General features: G+C 42.5%; 2 protein-coding genes across 3 annotated transcripts in view; one reads left to right on the forward strand and one right to left on the reverse strand.

The window, feature by feature from the left end:
• Nucleotides 1-1,414, forward strand: part of FBXO11 (F-box protein 11) — a 36,635-nt gene extending 35,221 nt beyond the window's left edge. For both annotated transcript variants that reach the window (XM_018085128.2, XM_018085129.2), the window contains exon 22: nt 75-1,414. In XM_018085128.2, coding sequence (XP_017940617.1) covers nt 75-204 — 130 coding nt within the window. In that variant the 3' untranslated portion in view covers nt 205-1,414. The remainder of the gene's footprint in view (nt 1-74) is intronic.
• Nucleotides 1,381-15,184, reverse strand: MSH6 (mutS homolog 6). The gene is made up of 10 exons (XM_018087351.2): nt 15,164-15,184; nt 14,141-14,343; nt 11,270-11,445; nt 7,660-10,204; nt 6,067-6,332; nt 5,341-5,458; nt 3,064-3,153; nt 2,398-2,552; nt 1,989-2,188; nt 1,381-1,549 (listed from the first exon to the last, which is right to left on the reverse strand). Exons 2-10 carry the CDS (start codon nt 14,298-14,300, stop codon nt 1,468-1,470), a joined length of 3,792 nt encoding a protein of 1,263 aa, XP_017942840.2. The 5' UTR covers nt 14,301-14,343; nt 15,164-15,184; the 3' UTR covers nt 1,381-1,467.
• Nucleotides 15,185-15,340: the final 156 nt, after the last annotated feature.

Raw genomic sequence — 15,340 nt, forward strand, 5'->3', positions numbered from 1 at the left:
GTGTCAGACCAGGGCGTGGGGCTGTGTGGAGAGCACGAGGGAGGCAGGCACTAAAGAGCTCTCTCTCGTTGTAGGTTTTTCTGTGACTGTGGTGCTGGAACACTGTCCAATCCCTGTACGCTTGCCGGAGAGCCTACACACGATACAGACACACTATATGACTCTGCTCCACCTATAGAATCTAATACATTGCAGCACAACTGAATTCCTTTCAGAAAGAAAGTCCTGCCATTCTAATATCATACCTATTAAAACTTTTTTTTTGGAGGAAGTTACACTTGCCCATTTCTGCAGAAAGAGACTGTATTAAAGCGGATGTGTGAGGTGTTGACACTATGGAGCTCAACCTACCAAAAAAGAAAGTGGCAATATGTTGACTCAGGATAACAGAACTGGGCGTTTTAGCATTACTGTGTAAACAAAGACTTTGAAGGGACAGAAGTGAAGAAAAATAAGCTGCAATTTTGTACAGATACCAACTTCTGAGAGCTGGTGTTTTTACAAGTAGCATTGAAACGCAGTCCAATTTGCAGTAGTACTATTCTGTAGACAAGCAGCATTCTTTGTTGCTGCCTTTATGGACATGGGTACCAATTGCTTTTGTAACATGGTAAAAATGTGAGCTAGCACTTCTGCATTTCTTTTGATTTTTTAACATTTATTCAGATTGAGAAATATGATTTTAATGCTTTAATCTCATGTAGTTTGTTTCTAATTTCAAGCAAAAAAATCTTATTGTACTTGAATGTGTCCTGTTTTGTTAGCACACCTAGACTTGCTGTAACTGTACTCATGTCCCAGTATGTACGTTCTTTCTATGAAAGAGAAAACACTAATCTTAAATTATATCCAGCAATTTTTCTGGTGTCCTCTGAAGTTAGAATAATCTCCTCCCCTGCCCCAGCAATAGTCTGTACTCAAACCACCCTAACAAAAAGAAAAAAGCGAGTGTTTTAATGAGACTTCCTAGACTATAATGCACTATAAAACAAAGTACCCATGTAACTAAGTTTTGTGAAAGAAATTTTACTATGTTTTAAAGTACACAGTAGAAAGTCTCCTCAAAACAGTCTTGTACTTTACTCTGTTCATAGTTTTTTTTGAACAGTCTGGACATTACTTACATAAGCTGCTGGAAAAAAATCACAGCAATTTCCTGCTCTAATGAAGCTGAGACAAGTATATATACAGCCCTATACAGTTTCATAGCTTTTTTCCATTTATGTGTATTGGTGACAGTGGGTAATCAACAGCCTGAAAGTGTATGCATGTACCATAACATCTAGACTTAATATATTGTGGAGTACTCAATAACCATTATGTAGAGGGTAGGTATGAATTAAAGGGTTTAATTTCCTAGGAAAGACAATGGAAAAATGGTCATTTTTAAAAAATAAAGTTTATTAGATCATAATGTTGTCTGTTACCGTGTTTTTGAGAAACTGCCCATACAAAACCTGCATGTCCCTAAAGGTGGCTGATCATCGCGGTGAGTTTCTGCACAGCATTTGCATCACTTGTTGCACCATCCACCACCTGGCACAGATACCTGAGGGGAAAAAAACACCTTTACTGAACGTGGATAGACACTGAGAGGCAGAGCTTAAGCTCCCTATCCTGGCACAGCTTTGGGAGACACAGAAGACGCTGGGCCTGGTGTGAAGGCTGCCAGCAGCAGAGGCTCCAGTACCACTGTAAGGTCCCCCCAGTGCCCCCCAGCACTGCACAGCCTTTCCCCCAGTGTGGCTCAGCACACAGCCAGCCCAGCACCTCTGTGCAAATTAAGACTGGCATAAAATACTGCACTGCCAATCATATCTGCCCTCCTGTAGTACATCCTTCCCCTCTCTGTGAAGTACATTTGCTATTCCCAAAAGTAGTAGCTTCCCCTACTGCTGTGAGACTGAGAAAAAAAGCCACTACCTAGATTTTAAAGTGGGTACCCACTAAGTAACGTGCAACTTAAATACAGAAACCCAAAGCCTTACCTAAACACTCTTAGTGAAAGGATTGTTTTTTCAAACTCTTTGGCTTTTCTGTGCCCCTTCTGAATAACTTCATCTGGAATATCTGCAAGTCTTGCTGCATTGAAGCCGTAGCTCTTCGGGCATGCTCCTTCAGCGAACTTGTACAGGAACGTAATTGTTTCCTGGCTTGGATCCTCACTCTCATTTTCAACCATGCATGCCTAGGAAGTGCAAGGCACAAGTCAGTGTTTGCAACACAGGCTTACAGCCTAATAAATGCACGGGACGTCATGTCCTCCTCTCAAAACGCCTGTGACTCGGGGTAGAAGAGCACAGGAAAGGGTGCACAGCATGGGATCCACCCCCCCTCCAGCCACAAGGAAAAATCCTGTCCTTCAGGCCTCGTGGCTTGTGCTGCGCTCACACGTACCATGTGCCCCAGGCGCACGGCCGCGCTGTGGGAATGGTCCTCCACCAGCGAGTGGTAGTGAGTGGAGAACAGCGTCCGACACCGGATCTTCTCTGCCAGCTCCTTCACAACAGCACTCGCTATAGCTGTTCCATCGAAAGTAGCTGTGCCTCTGCCTGGAGGGAAAACGGGACAGCCTTGGCACACTCGGGAACAGAAGCAGCAGAGTAAATTCAGTCCATAGTTTACTTGCTACTGGGGAGAGACGCACATCCCTTTAATTGTTAAAATGAAGAACCACAGAGGTAGAGGTGCCTTTCTAAAGGCAAATGCAGCAATGCATTTGTAGTGTTGGTTTCTCTCCCTCTGCACTGTGTGGAAGGTGGACAAACAGCAGTGAATGGTGAGAGCCACCAGGATCGGTGGGAAGTGACCCAAGTATTTGCCCTGTAACAATCACACTCCTCTGCACTGCAGAAAAAGATGTTTCTGCTCTCCCGAGGTTTGCTGCAAGTAATTATGTAAAGGAAAAGCAGGGAAACACAGCTGGAAATAGGATAATAATGAGGGGGGCTGGGAGGTGGTGTATCAAGTCTTGGGGCACACAAGAAATACACGTTTTAGAGAGCATTAGACACTGACCAGTTAAACATCAAGAGCATTATGTTAAAACTATACAGTAATTACCCAGTTCATCCACAAGAACGAGAGAATGCTCTGTTGCATGCTGGAGAATGCTGGAAGTCTCACTCAGTTCAACAAAGAAGGTGCTTTCACCTTTAAAGGAAATGACAAAAAAAAAAAGTAGTCAAAAGATCTGAAAACCACAACTCAACCCCCATTTAATCTGCACTAAAATCTTGGTTAAGTGAAACTCAACAGCAAACTGAAATGGAACAAAAACATAGAGCTTTATTTCCAGTGTGAAAATGGTGGGCTTCCATTTGCCAGAAAAAGCAGGGTTTGGTTCCCTAAGAGTACAGGCATAGGCATGAGTACAGTTAATTAAGTTTTAAGGCCACCATATCTGTCCACCTTTCACAGCACTGGTCAAATGTACCAGCTGGACAAAAACAAGGGCACTAAGGATACAAGATGGGGGCAATCTTTGGCCCCTTCTTGCTCTAAATGCATGAGACAGGCCTAAGGTGTGTGTGACTTTTCAGTGAAAAAGCAAGCAAAGACTGAGAGACTGGAATTACTGGTTTGGTTGTGATGTCATAAGGTAACAAATTATTTGGATAATAAGGGCTTTATTTGTATGCACTCTAATTGAGTGAAATGTGACAAGAGAAGTATTCTGCTGCTGAGGCTTGAACATCTCATGGGAGTTGAAGCAACCCAGATAATACAAGGCCTGAAATTTAAATGTGAAATTGGTTTTAGCAGATTACAAGCAGAGGCACACAATCATTCCCACCCTTTCACATGATAAATGCACACTTATAAAGTCTGGATTTACTACTTCTTTGTAGTGGTCATTACAAATAATCACAAGCAGTAGCAATTAATGTAAATTATTCCAATAAAGGCAAGCATTTAATTCCTGTACTTGTGCTGCATGAGCACTGCTTTGCTCTAACATAAGTTGTCCAACATGAATTATTAAGCAGTGCCCACTAATCCTGATGTTCTGCATTCATTTAAAGAAATTCCCAAGATTGAGTATGTTTTTACCAATGTTTAAGAATAATCGTTTATTCATTTTAGAAAACAAAGCCCTAAAAATTGCACAGGCAATTTTAAAATTATATATTGCTTAAAAAACTAACTTCATAAAAGCCCTGTTGACATCCATTACAGAGCAACTGCCATGGAACAACTTTTGCTGTGCTTTCTTATCTACGCAGTGTGCAAACTAAGGCATCAAGAACAGATATCAAACCTAGCTCTTCTGAGCAGTGTTCAGCCTCACGATGTGAAATGTTATAACATTTGTGCACATATTTGTAAAAGAATAGTTCTCAGTTGATAGAAAAAAGAATTGAAAATGCTGCATTTTGCTAGATCGCCTCCCGTGCAGGAAGGGCGGTTTTTATTTCTGCCATAAGCACTTAGGTATTCTTCTACAATTAAGATTTGGTTTTGTACTGAAATTAAAATGGAAACTAGCTAGGCAAAGAAAACCTTAATAACATTCTCTAGGTGCAAAGAAAAGCCTTGATTTGGGGAAGTGTAAATATTTTTTTTAATTAAGAACTCAGAATGATTCATTTCCAAATTCCTTATGTGCAACAAGTCCAGTAGGCTTAAATCCTTTCATAATCACTGACCCATATTTTTCAGCAGAGAGATCACAGAAAATCTGTGCCCTCCTTAAATGAGCAGTGATACTGCTCTTCTTACCACAACAATAATTTTGTTTTTCTAGCCTGGTGACACTTTGCCCACCACCACAGGCAGACTTCCCATTCCAGTTGTTGTGTCATCCTCCACTTGTTTCTTCCTCTCCATTAAAGAGACAAAATACTCCCAAGAATTGTCAACTACTGCTTCTAAGAAGGAAGCCTGGCTCTTTTCCTTGTCTGAAGAAATCAGATTTCAGACATAAAACTGAAACAAGGGACTTCTAGGCCTGGCGATAAGGTACAAAAAAACTCCTCTACAACAGCTACCCAAATATCACTGTCCTATTTCAGAACACTTAGAAAAAGATATCAATGTGAGTAGAATATAATCAACTGTACCATATCCAAAAAGATATCCCACAGACTGGTATCCAGCTTTTAATATTAAAATTCATTAAAAGTGATCCTACGTGTCTGTCAGAAATAACAACAGACACGCACGTGAAAGAAATAAAGTCTAACTACGATCCTGTTTCCACTCTGAACAATGAGAGGCAACAGATTAGTGCCCAGCTCTCCCTGCACAATCAAGGTACCGTCCCTTTCCAACTTGCCACTCAAAGCAAGAGAAGAAAGTCACTGGGCTGGGTGGCAAAAGCCCTTTGGAATAACTCACCCGACATGATTCTGTCTGAGGCGCCGAGCCGCGTGAACACCCTGTCGATGGGGGTGAGCCTGCAGGCCTCCGCGGGTACGTAGCACCCCAGCTGAGCCATGATAGCCAGGAGACCAGCCTGCAGAACAGACATGGACACAGTCACTTTTCCACAATGTGCCTGGAGCTTCAGTTCCACACCGAGAACGAGGGGATGAAACTCTGTTTTCCCCTAAAGCAAAGACTAGAGTACATAAAGCTTCCTACTGTTTTAACAGCTCCAGGCTGCAGCATCATCATCTCAGGCAGGACTAAACTACTCTGGAAGGTTTCAAAACACAAGTTATCACAGCAAGCAGCGTTTATAAAGCAAACTCCCTGTTGCTTTCACAGTTGCCACTGATCTCTAGTTTCATCTTGTTCAACCTGCAGAAGCACCTTTTGCCAGATGATGCCAAGTCCTAGATAAGTCAATTGAAAAAGATAAAAGGTACTCTATCACTTTTCCCCAACCATCTCTCACAGGAGAAATAAAACTTATTCCTCCCTAAAGTGAAAGTAGAAAACCTATCTAAACATGGGCATTTTCTACCAGACTGTATCTTTACAGTGCGGTTGTTGTGCTCTGCTGCACACCCCAAAGACCACTTCTGGGACCTCCTCTGGCAACAGCCAGGCCTTGTAATTCCCTTATGCCGAACACAGAGGCACTGTGGAACGTTTGACCTCACACAGACAGCCCATCACCTGTCTCATGAGCGTAGATTTGCCGCCCATATTCGGGCCGGTTACCAACACACAGGAAGCTTCACTGCCGCTGCCTTCATCTCTGCTGCCTATCACGATGTCGTTGGGAATAAACTCGTCCCCAAAGAAGGTTTTTGTAATGCACGGATGGCGTGAGTTCCTAAGTTCCAGGAAGGGAGGAGCACTGTCCACAGGCAGCACAACGACAGGTCGGCACAGAGGTCCATCACCATCTTGACTGTAGCGAGCAAGGGACATCAAGACATCTATAAAATTAGGAGACATTCCAGTAAGTTACACTTTCTTCATTCACTGGAATTCATTTACTCACTGAATAGCAATTTTGTAAACACAATTTTCCAGTTCATTACGTTTTCCTCTAAAGGAAAACACCCAAGAAGCACTCCAGAACAAGTAAAAGGTGGGAATATTTACACTGCCTTTCCTCATTCCTTCCAGATTTCTAGTGTTGTCAGGTTAAAGTCCTCCCCTCTAGCTTTTTTAAAGTCTTTAAAATCCACATAATTTCACTGCAAAAGTACATGTATAAAATATTAATTTTTTGCATTGTTTTTTCATTTAGAGTAAGTAAAGAGGAAATCAGCTTCTGTGACAGTGAATTACTTTGTGAAGGATCATAATGCTGTTTGAAAGTTGCCAGAGGAAATTTATATAAATATGAAAATTCTGCTGGTCCAGCAAAAACCAGCAGCACAAGTATCCGCCCAGTAAGCTGAGATCTAAGGTTCTAAAAGTTGATTATCTACAAAACGAGACCATTCTATGATTTTAGAGGCTCTACAGACAGAAAACTACAGCTCAGCCTCTACTGGAAACAAATTCAGTATTCTGAATTAATCAGAATTCTCTCATGTTGTGGTGTAGTTGATGTCACTGCTTCCCAGATCTCCCAGCGAATCCATTCCTAGCCAACACTGCCTGCCTGCCTGTCCTCCCTTTTCTGCCCCAGTGGCATTCAGAGAATGCTCTCATTTTTCCCTGGAACAAAGACATCCCAGAATCCCTCATCCTAGCAGAAAATCCACAGTACAAAAGTATGCCAGTCCTGAGAAGGGAATAGAGGAGACTGTTCTATCTCAGAAATTTAGAAAGATATGGGGAAGTCTTCCTAGTAGACTACCTTCTTCAAGGTTTGACAATCACCACTTCTTTATTTTTAAAGGCTGCTGAGAGAGCAGCCTGCTCAGATAGAAAGGACATGACTAGCAGGTTAGATCTTTATAGCTCCATTTAATGAGAAGCTACTAATCCATACACAAGAATTGGGAAGCAGTGAGAGACCCACCAGGCTACGCTGAACAGTGAGAAATACTCGGCTGCACATCTACAACCACACAATGGGAATGAAGAAAGAGGTTGCAAACATCCAGACCCAGCATCTGTCCTGCCATTTACTGACAGGAAGGAAACGGGAAATCACTGTTAACTACCAAAGGTGTTACCACAATCAGAGTTTTTAAACTACAACTTAAGAGCTGGCAACAAGCCTTTTTTGCTTATCCAGATCAGATGCCACCATTTCCTACACAAGAGTAATTTTTACCCCATGTGAGAATGAAGCAGAGCTCTTACCCAGCACAGCAATGCACTCCACAGCTGCCTGCCAGTCCTTGCTGTTTTTATCAAAGTTGTAGAACAGGCGCCTCATGCAGTCCTTCAGCGCTGCGTCGCGCCGCTCTTCCGCGTTGACCATCGCCGCCAGATTCTTCTCGATCTCCTTGGTCCAGTAACGCTTGTACCCCTTCCTGCTCGACCTCAGCTCGTACTCCTCGGGCAAGTTACGCGACACGACGCTTTCCGGTATTTCCATCTGGTATCGGTTTTTGCCTGTCCCCCAGTACAGGATGGATTTGGATCCGAGCAGTTTGCGCTGCTTATCCAGGTACTTGCGAAGATCTTCCTCGACAGCTTTAATATCCTGTAGTGCTCCATCATAATCGGGGTCGAAACCTGCCTTTGGAGTAATCACCCCTGTCTTCCGAGCCTGGTTGTGATCAAAAGCAGTATCCCATCTTGTAAGCTCTGCACTCAAGTCTGGGAAGCGGCCGTCTGGATTTGTGGCTTTGCGGGTGACTAGCTGCCTCAGGACTTTGGATTTGAAGTCACTGGCAACCTCTTCCATGACGTCAACAATTTCATTCATTACTTTAAAACCCTCCAGTGCAGACAGAAAGTCAGCAATTTTTTTTTTGCTGTATTTGATTTCTTCGTAAAAGATGGCCCTGCTGTCAGGATGGTTCTGGCTTTTAAGTGGTGATCCAATACTGTGAATTTTGTTGAGCAGCCTTTCAAGGTCAGGCAGTTTCTTCAGGTGCTCACTAACTTCAGCCATTTTATCTGGCACTGCTACGAGGTCCTCAACAGCATCCAAACGAGCATTGATGGATTTAGGATTACAAAGCGGAGCACAAAGCCACTGTTTCAGGAGTCGCTTCCCGAACGGTGTACAACAAGAATCAATCCTTTCCAACAAAGTACCTTCTGTGCTTCCATTGGTTCCGTTCTGCAGAACTTCCAAGTTCATCAGGGTGACTCCATCCAGCACCATCCGCTGGCCAGTTTTGGCAAACAAACTACTTGAACTCATAGGTTTTGCAGCAGCAATATCCACAGGGACATATTCCTCGAAGTTTGCCCGTGATAGCAGCTCTTGATCAATCAGACATCTTTTGAGATAGAAGACACACCCCCCAAGAGCTGACAAAGCCAATTCACTGTTATCACCAGGAGTTAATCCCAGGGAGTCACTCTCTGAAGTCAGAGATTTGATTACAGAGGGAAGAGAACACCCATTTTCAGAGTTCTGCTTCTCCTTGAAATACTCTTCCTCAAGAAGGACTTTTAGTGTTTTAGAAGCATTCCAGAACTGGGAACCTGAGATCAGCCCTTCCTGAATGCAAGAAACAAGTGAGCCCTTCAGTATCTTCTGTGTGTCCACAGACAGGTTCCCCTTCTCATAGAGAACCTGCACAGGAGTGTAATGTGCTACTAAAGTCCTAAACCTCGAGCAGTGACGGTCGTCTGAGAACTGGCCTACAAAAAACTTCCCCACTGATGTGTCAACAAAGCAGACCCCGTAAACACGTTGTCCGGACGAGTCTTCTTTCTCCTTAACACACAGAAGGTATCTGCTGTGGTTCTCAGAGGGATCACAGTCCATAATGCTGTAAGTCTGAGTTCCTTTGGTGATGATCCTGCAGATTTCTCGGCGTACCACCCTGTCAAACTTTGTGGTGTGGGCCGTTGACTTGCAGCGCGCTTCCATCATTTCAGGAGTTTCCGTTTGCTCGACCCGGGCTACCTTGTAGCCCTTCTGCACTAGAACATCAGAGAATCTGCCAAATGCAATTTCTGGAAAACCTGAATGGGCCCAAGTACCTTTCATAAAGATCAGGCCCAGCTCATTTACACCAATGACTGCATCCATATGATACAACTCGTAGAACTTTCCGACTTTGTAGAAAATCACAGCATCAAAGTTCTGACTTTTCAGCTGCCACCACCTCCGCATTCCCGGTGTACACTTGTTGAGATAATCCTCGGGCACATGGAGAGTGGAAGGGTCATAATCAGGGTCACCCTGACGCTTCCTGTGCGCATCTTTCCTTTTCCCTTCCTGCAGCCAATCAAGCTTTTCGTGTTCCCACACTGTGAAGCCACCAACGCCTCCATTGCAAGCATTTGCTTGAGACTCAAAACTTTCAGGTGCTGCAAATGATGTCAGCTTGGACTTGGCTTCTGAAGAGACGGTTGCTGCTCTTTTGGGTGCTTCAGAAGACTCATTTCCTAAGCTACTCCTTTTAGCAGGCTTTTTCACCTCTGTTCTCTTTCGTTTAGAAGGGACTTTAATGGGACTTTCTGCAACACTCTCTGCATCTGTCTCTGTGTCAGAAGATTCATTTTCATCTACCCCACTACTCGCTTCCTCACTGCTTGCTGCTTCTTTCACATCGGGCTTGAACTCTGTGTCAGAGCCTTCTTGGTCACTGTCAGAATCCAACACTCTTCTTCTCTTGGTTTTTACAGCTCTTTCCCTGCTCTTTACTCGCTTATTGCTCTTCATGTCCTCCTCACTACTGCAATCATCACTGTTGCCTGATGCATTTTCACTCATCTCCTGGAAAAATAAATTATTTTACCCATAGACAATTCTCACTGCAAAGTCACTGATGCAAAAAGAAATGCAAAAGTGTGCAATAATGTAGTAGCTATGATACTTCAAGCAAGAGACAGCAGAGCCACAGCCAATTCCATTTACCTTAACAAAATTCAGGTTTTTTCTGGATAACTAACTGCTACTGGCCAGTGGCATAATTAGTCCTATTTGTATCCTTTACAGCTTCATTCAGTACTGTGCCTAACTGATGCTGATGAACAAAACATTTAAACTGCACAAAAAGTATATAGCACATGAAATTCAACAAAAAGGAGAAACACCTCCATAAACCAACTCAATGTTAACTTTTGTCAGAAACACGATGAAGTCTTGCTACCTTTCAGTACAAGCCCATGTGAGATTTGCCCTTGAGTTTTACTTTTGAGTTAACTACTTATTTCCACCTAGAAACATACTACCTTATAGTAACCTTCAAGAAGATTGTGCATGAAAAAGAAACTCCATTATTTGCCTTTTCAGCCTTACAATTTAATAATTCCAGCAACAGCACCGGAAAAAAACATCAGTGGAGGGACTGGAGTGAGTACAAAGTGCCAGTGCCCACTGCACCATTGCCATGAACAAATGTTACAAACTTCTACATTATGACACACTAAAACTTCAGATCAAACTTAAGGCAACTTGGACTATGAATAGCAGATAGAGAAGATTAAAAAGATGCACTAGAAAAAAGCACTTATGAGTGAGAAAGTGGGTCACCCAGAGAGTGATGAGTGAAGAGAGTCAGGGAAGTTAAGTAGCTTCTGAGGTCAGTCCTTACCACGCAAAACACCAGAGAGACTTGTCTTTCAAACTAGAAAAGGTGAGAGACCAGCATGTGACCTGACAACACAGAAGCAGTAAAAAAAAAAGACATATGGATACACATACACATATGATTAAAGAGGAGATAAGCTGTGATTACTGTACCAGAGAATTGCAGGATATTCCATGCTTAGTTCCAAGACACAGCTCCTAGGTTCTAGTACTATTTCTGAAAATGACAGCAAGTAAGAAACATTTTACCTCTATTTCCTCCTCTTCCTCCTCCTCTGTGTCTGAAGGTTCATTGCATACTGCCAGCTCAAGCCGCTTAGTTTTATCTTTGCTCATTGCATCGTCTGCTAATACCATTGCTCTTTTAATTTCAGGCTTCATACTGTAAAACATTCCTCCCTTCAGCGTCTCCCCATCTGATGAACCTGCAAAACCACAAATTTGTCAGAAACTGAAGTCAGTCTACCATTTAGACAGTTACTGTTCGTGCTTCACTTTTAAATGTATTCAGACAACTAGATAAATCCCTAACATTCTGCATTGTTACCAGACATTCCCACCATACTTAAATATAGTAACTCATCACTCAGCCTGATAAACTACCCCTAGAGAAAGTATAAACACTCACAAATGAAATGCCTACCTAGTACATGAACACTTGAAGAATTGCTTCTATTTCTGTAACTCATTACCACGTGTGAATACTTCTGAGCTGAGCTCTAAACACCCTCACACTCACTGTAGTAACTACTGAAAATAACGCTTCACACTCGCAGTGCAGCAAACAGGCCTGACTGAGACCACACGGGTATTTTAGCAATCACAGGGAAGTTCAGCCACAAAGTTATCTACACATTATAGGCACGAGTCACCTATGACACAGACCTCTTGAATAAAGCTCTGCTGGCCTCCAAACTGCTCCTGGAAGAGCAGCAAGGTGTCCAGACCCAACACCAACCTATTAGCCAGATTAGCTGATCCTCAATCACACTGGTGATTCACCCTGACACTGCAGGGTATCGAGTAAAGCCTGCTATTAATAACTGCACCATTCCCTCATCCTCTTTCACAGCCCCATGGCACGGCAGTTCCTCCTTCCACCACCTGTACACAGCACAAAAACAAAGCCAACCAATCCACAGACTGGTTTCTAGAAAGGGTCCACAAAGACACTGAGATTCATCTTAACGCCATGCTCAAGAAAACAGTGCTATATATAAGATATCATATATTCAACTTGGGGAAAGGAAATAAAGGACACGAGCATGTGATAGAGAAGGGCAATTCCTGCTTCTGCTCTAACAAGTCTATCTAGGATCTGTTTGGATAGGTCCTCACACCCACTCCTGTGAATCCCATCATACGGTGCTACTGACTGAAGCTTCAGCTCCAACTCAGAGGCAGACAACAGGCAGCTGACTCATAGGAGGCCAACTACCTCAGAAAGAAGCCAAATGGAACTCTTGCTCACACTCGTTTCTTCGAGCTTGCAGTAGCAAAGCAGGGAGTTACAAGTAGCTCCTTCTACAGCACAAATGCAACACATTAACAATCCAGGTCTCTCCGTTCTAGTTTTGCAAATGCAGTGAGGCAATCTAAAAATATTTTGCTTTAATATTAAATGCAATTTAACAATGGCAGGAGAAAAATCTCCTCCTATAATTTAACTGCACGCTCAAGTGTGCAACACCTGCATATTCACTCTACCAACTGGTATTCACCTGCCCTTCTTGCATGCCCAGCTGTTACACCTCTGGCCCTGTCCAGTCTGTATTTACTCAGGTAAAAACAATAACACAACACAAGAAGCTTCACCATTTTCTTATCCAAAGACTCCAACACTCTTACTTGGTATACCAAGATGCTTTTTGCTTGAATTTTCAAGCAAACCACATATTTTAAATATTTTTACTCTGTTCCGCATTCAACACATTTCTCATGGAAAGACCTGTGTATCTGTGACTTCTTATTTTTCCACAATTTTCCATTGGCAAACAGATTAATTCCCCTTAGCTGTATTTGCTTTTAAGTGCAACTGCAAGCTCTTAAAATCCATTTGATCCTTTTAAAATACCTTCAGGGAAGGGACATATAAACCATGGACCAACTCACTTGCACTACATTATGTTAACATTCATGGCAATGACATTACCATTTGAATTTAAAACTGTGGCCAAAGTGCGGTGCCTTGAAGTACAAAGGAGTCAAAAAAATGTGGCTACATGATGATATGAGATGGAACTCTGACTTGTAAAAAGGAAGACTGTTTAAATTTAGTTTTTTCACTGACATAAGGAAATCCTAAAGCACATCAGAAACATCGTATTACACCCAAAGTATCTGACTGACCAACAAGAGAGTTCACAGCAACATGATTTACACATGACAGTTCACAATGATTTAGTTTTCAGCAACAGTAAAATTATTAAATAAGGGGAAAACAGATCATGATTATTAATAAGGTAAGATTTATTATGCAAAATGACAATTCTTGATATATTTGATTTTCACCAGTTGGCCAAGTCATTTCTTCAATATGACAAAGACCAACTTTGATCGGTAACTACAAGCAATACCCTCACAAACACACTCAATTCTCAAGTTATATATTTTATTAACAAAACTGCTGCATTGCCTAAAAGAAACACCACAGTAGAATGAATTTTAGTTACCTAACATCCTGAGCCTAGTCTTCTGATTCTGGACAAACTAGAGTTCCTAAATAGCTGCTTAAAAACTGGGTTCAACACTCCTAATAAATGAAGGATTTCAGGGCTAAAAGTGGAATTACTGGATTTATCCTTTAGATACTTGTTATGTTGATGGGAGAAATGAAGGAAAAATCTTTAAAGCATAAGCAAGTTTGCTTAATTAGTTGTTCTAATCTAATAAACAAGAGGGCTTAATGGTTTATGTTCAAAGAACTGTGTAACCATAAACATACCTGTAATCCTCAAAAACTTGCTGTCTCTAAGTTACAAAGCACAAAACATGCTCAATTCTAATCTTGGTTTTGCTGCTCTTTCTCTATGGAGAATACCATACCCTTATACTTCAAGCACATTTTTCCAAAACAAGTGGCATATTTCTACTTCAGAAAGTTTAGTTTGTATCTCTTACCTTTATATGGCCTCAGGTATTTAATGCTGATCCAGCCTCTTGTAGGGCTGTCATCAAAAAACTGTACATGGACACGAGTGGATTTTCCTTTTCCTCTGACTATTGTTCTTTCAGTTGGGTGGTTGTATATGAGACATGGCCACCAAGGATAACCTTCCATCTTGGCCCAGACCAAGTCCCCAGGAGAATACTCACAGGAGACACTGCAGAGACAACAAATGTGTAATTTAAGGAACATTTAAAAGAGCTCTCTTCATAACTGTAACTGTACACTGCTTCTGAGTGGCTTACGCCCCTTGGGTCTTGGAAGGCTCCCAGGTGGTACAGCCTGGATTACACAGTCCTTCTACACCACCACCAATACCTCTCAATTTTTTTTTATTTGCTCCCCCAAGTTCTACTGGATCCCCACAGAGACAGAGTTTTATCACAGAATGGTTTGGGTCTGAAGAGACCCTAAAGATCATCTAGTTCCAAACCCCCTGCCATGGGCAGGAACACCTTCCACTAGACCAGGTTGCTCAAAGCCCCATCCAGCCTGGCCTTGAACATTTCCAGGGATGGGGCATCCACAACTTCTCTGGGCAACGTGTGCCAGTGCCTCACCACCCTCACAGTAAAGAATTTCCTCCTAATATCTAATCTAAACCTACTCTCTTTCAGTTTAAAGCCATTCTCCCTTGTCCTATCACTACTTGTAAATAGTCCCTCCCCAGGTTTCTTGTAGGCCTCTTTAGGTACTGGAAAATGCTGTAAGGTCTCCCTGAAGCCTTCTCTTCTTCAGGCTGAACAACCCCAGCTCTCTCAGCCTGTCTACACAGGAGAGGTGCTCCAGCTCCCCAGGCATCTCTGTGGCCTCCTCTGGATTCACGGTCACAGAAAACTGGCTGAGGTTGGAAGAGATCTCTGGAGGTCATCTTGTCCAACCCCTCTCCTCAGGCTGGGCCACCTACAGCCTGATGTAACCAGACTCTTCGTGGATTTAAGGGAGTGAGAGAGAAGCTGGGTCCAACCAGACCTTACCTAAAAGATAGCAGACTAGGTGTTACGAATTATCAACCGACATAACTAAGACAAGTTTTCCTGTAGAGACTAATTATCAACTAGGCACCTAAAGGAAAAAAGTAAGATTTAAAAAAAACCCTCAAGCTACAAAAAATGAATAAATAAAAAACTCTGTCCCCACTGCAAAGCACCTGA

The sequence above is a fragment of the Manacus vitellinus genome, unplaced genomic scaffold (genome assembly GCF_001715985.3).
Source record: "Manacus vitellinus isolate BGI_N305 unplaced genomic scaffold, ASM171598v3 scaffold_8_pilon, whole genome shotgun sequence".
Lineage (NCBI taxonomy): Eukaryota > Metazoa > Chordata > Aves > Passeriformes > Pipridae > Manacus > Manacus vitellinus.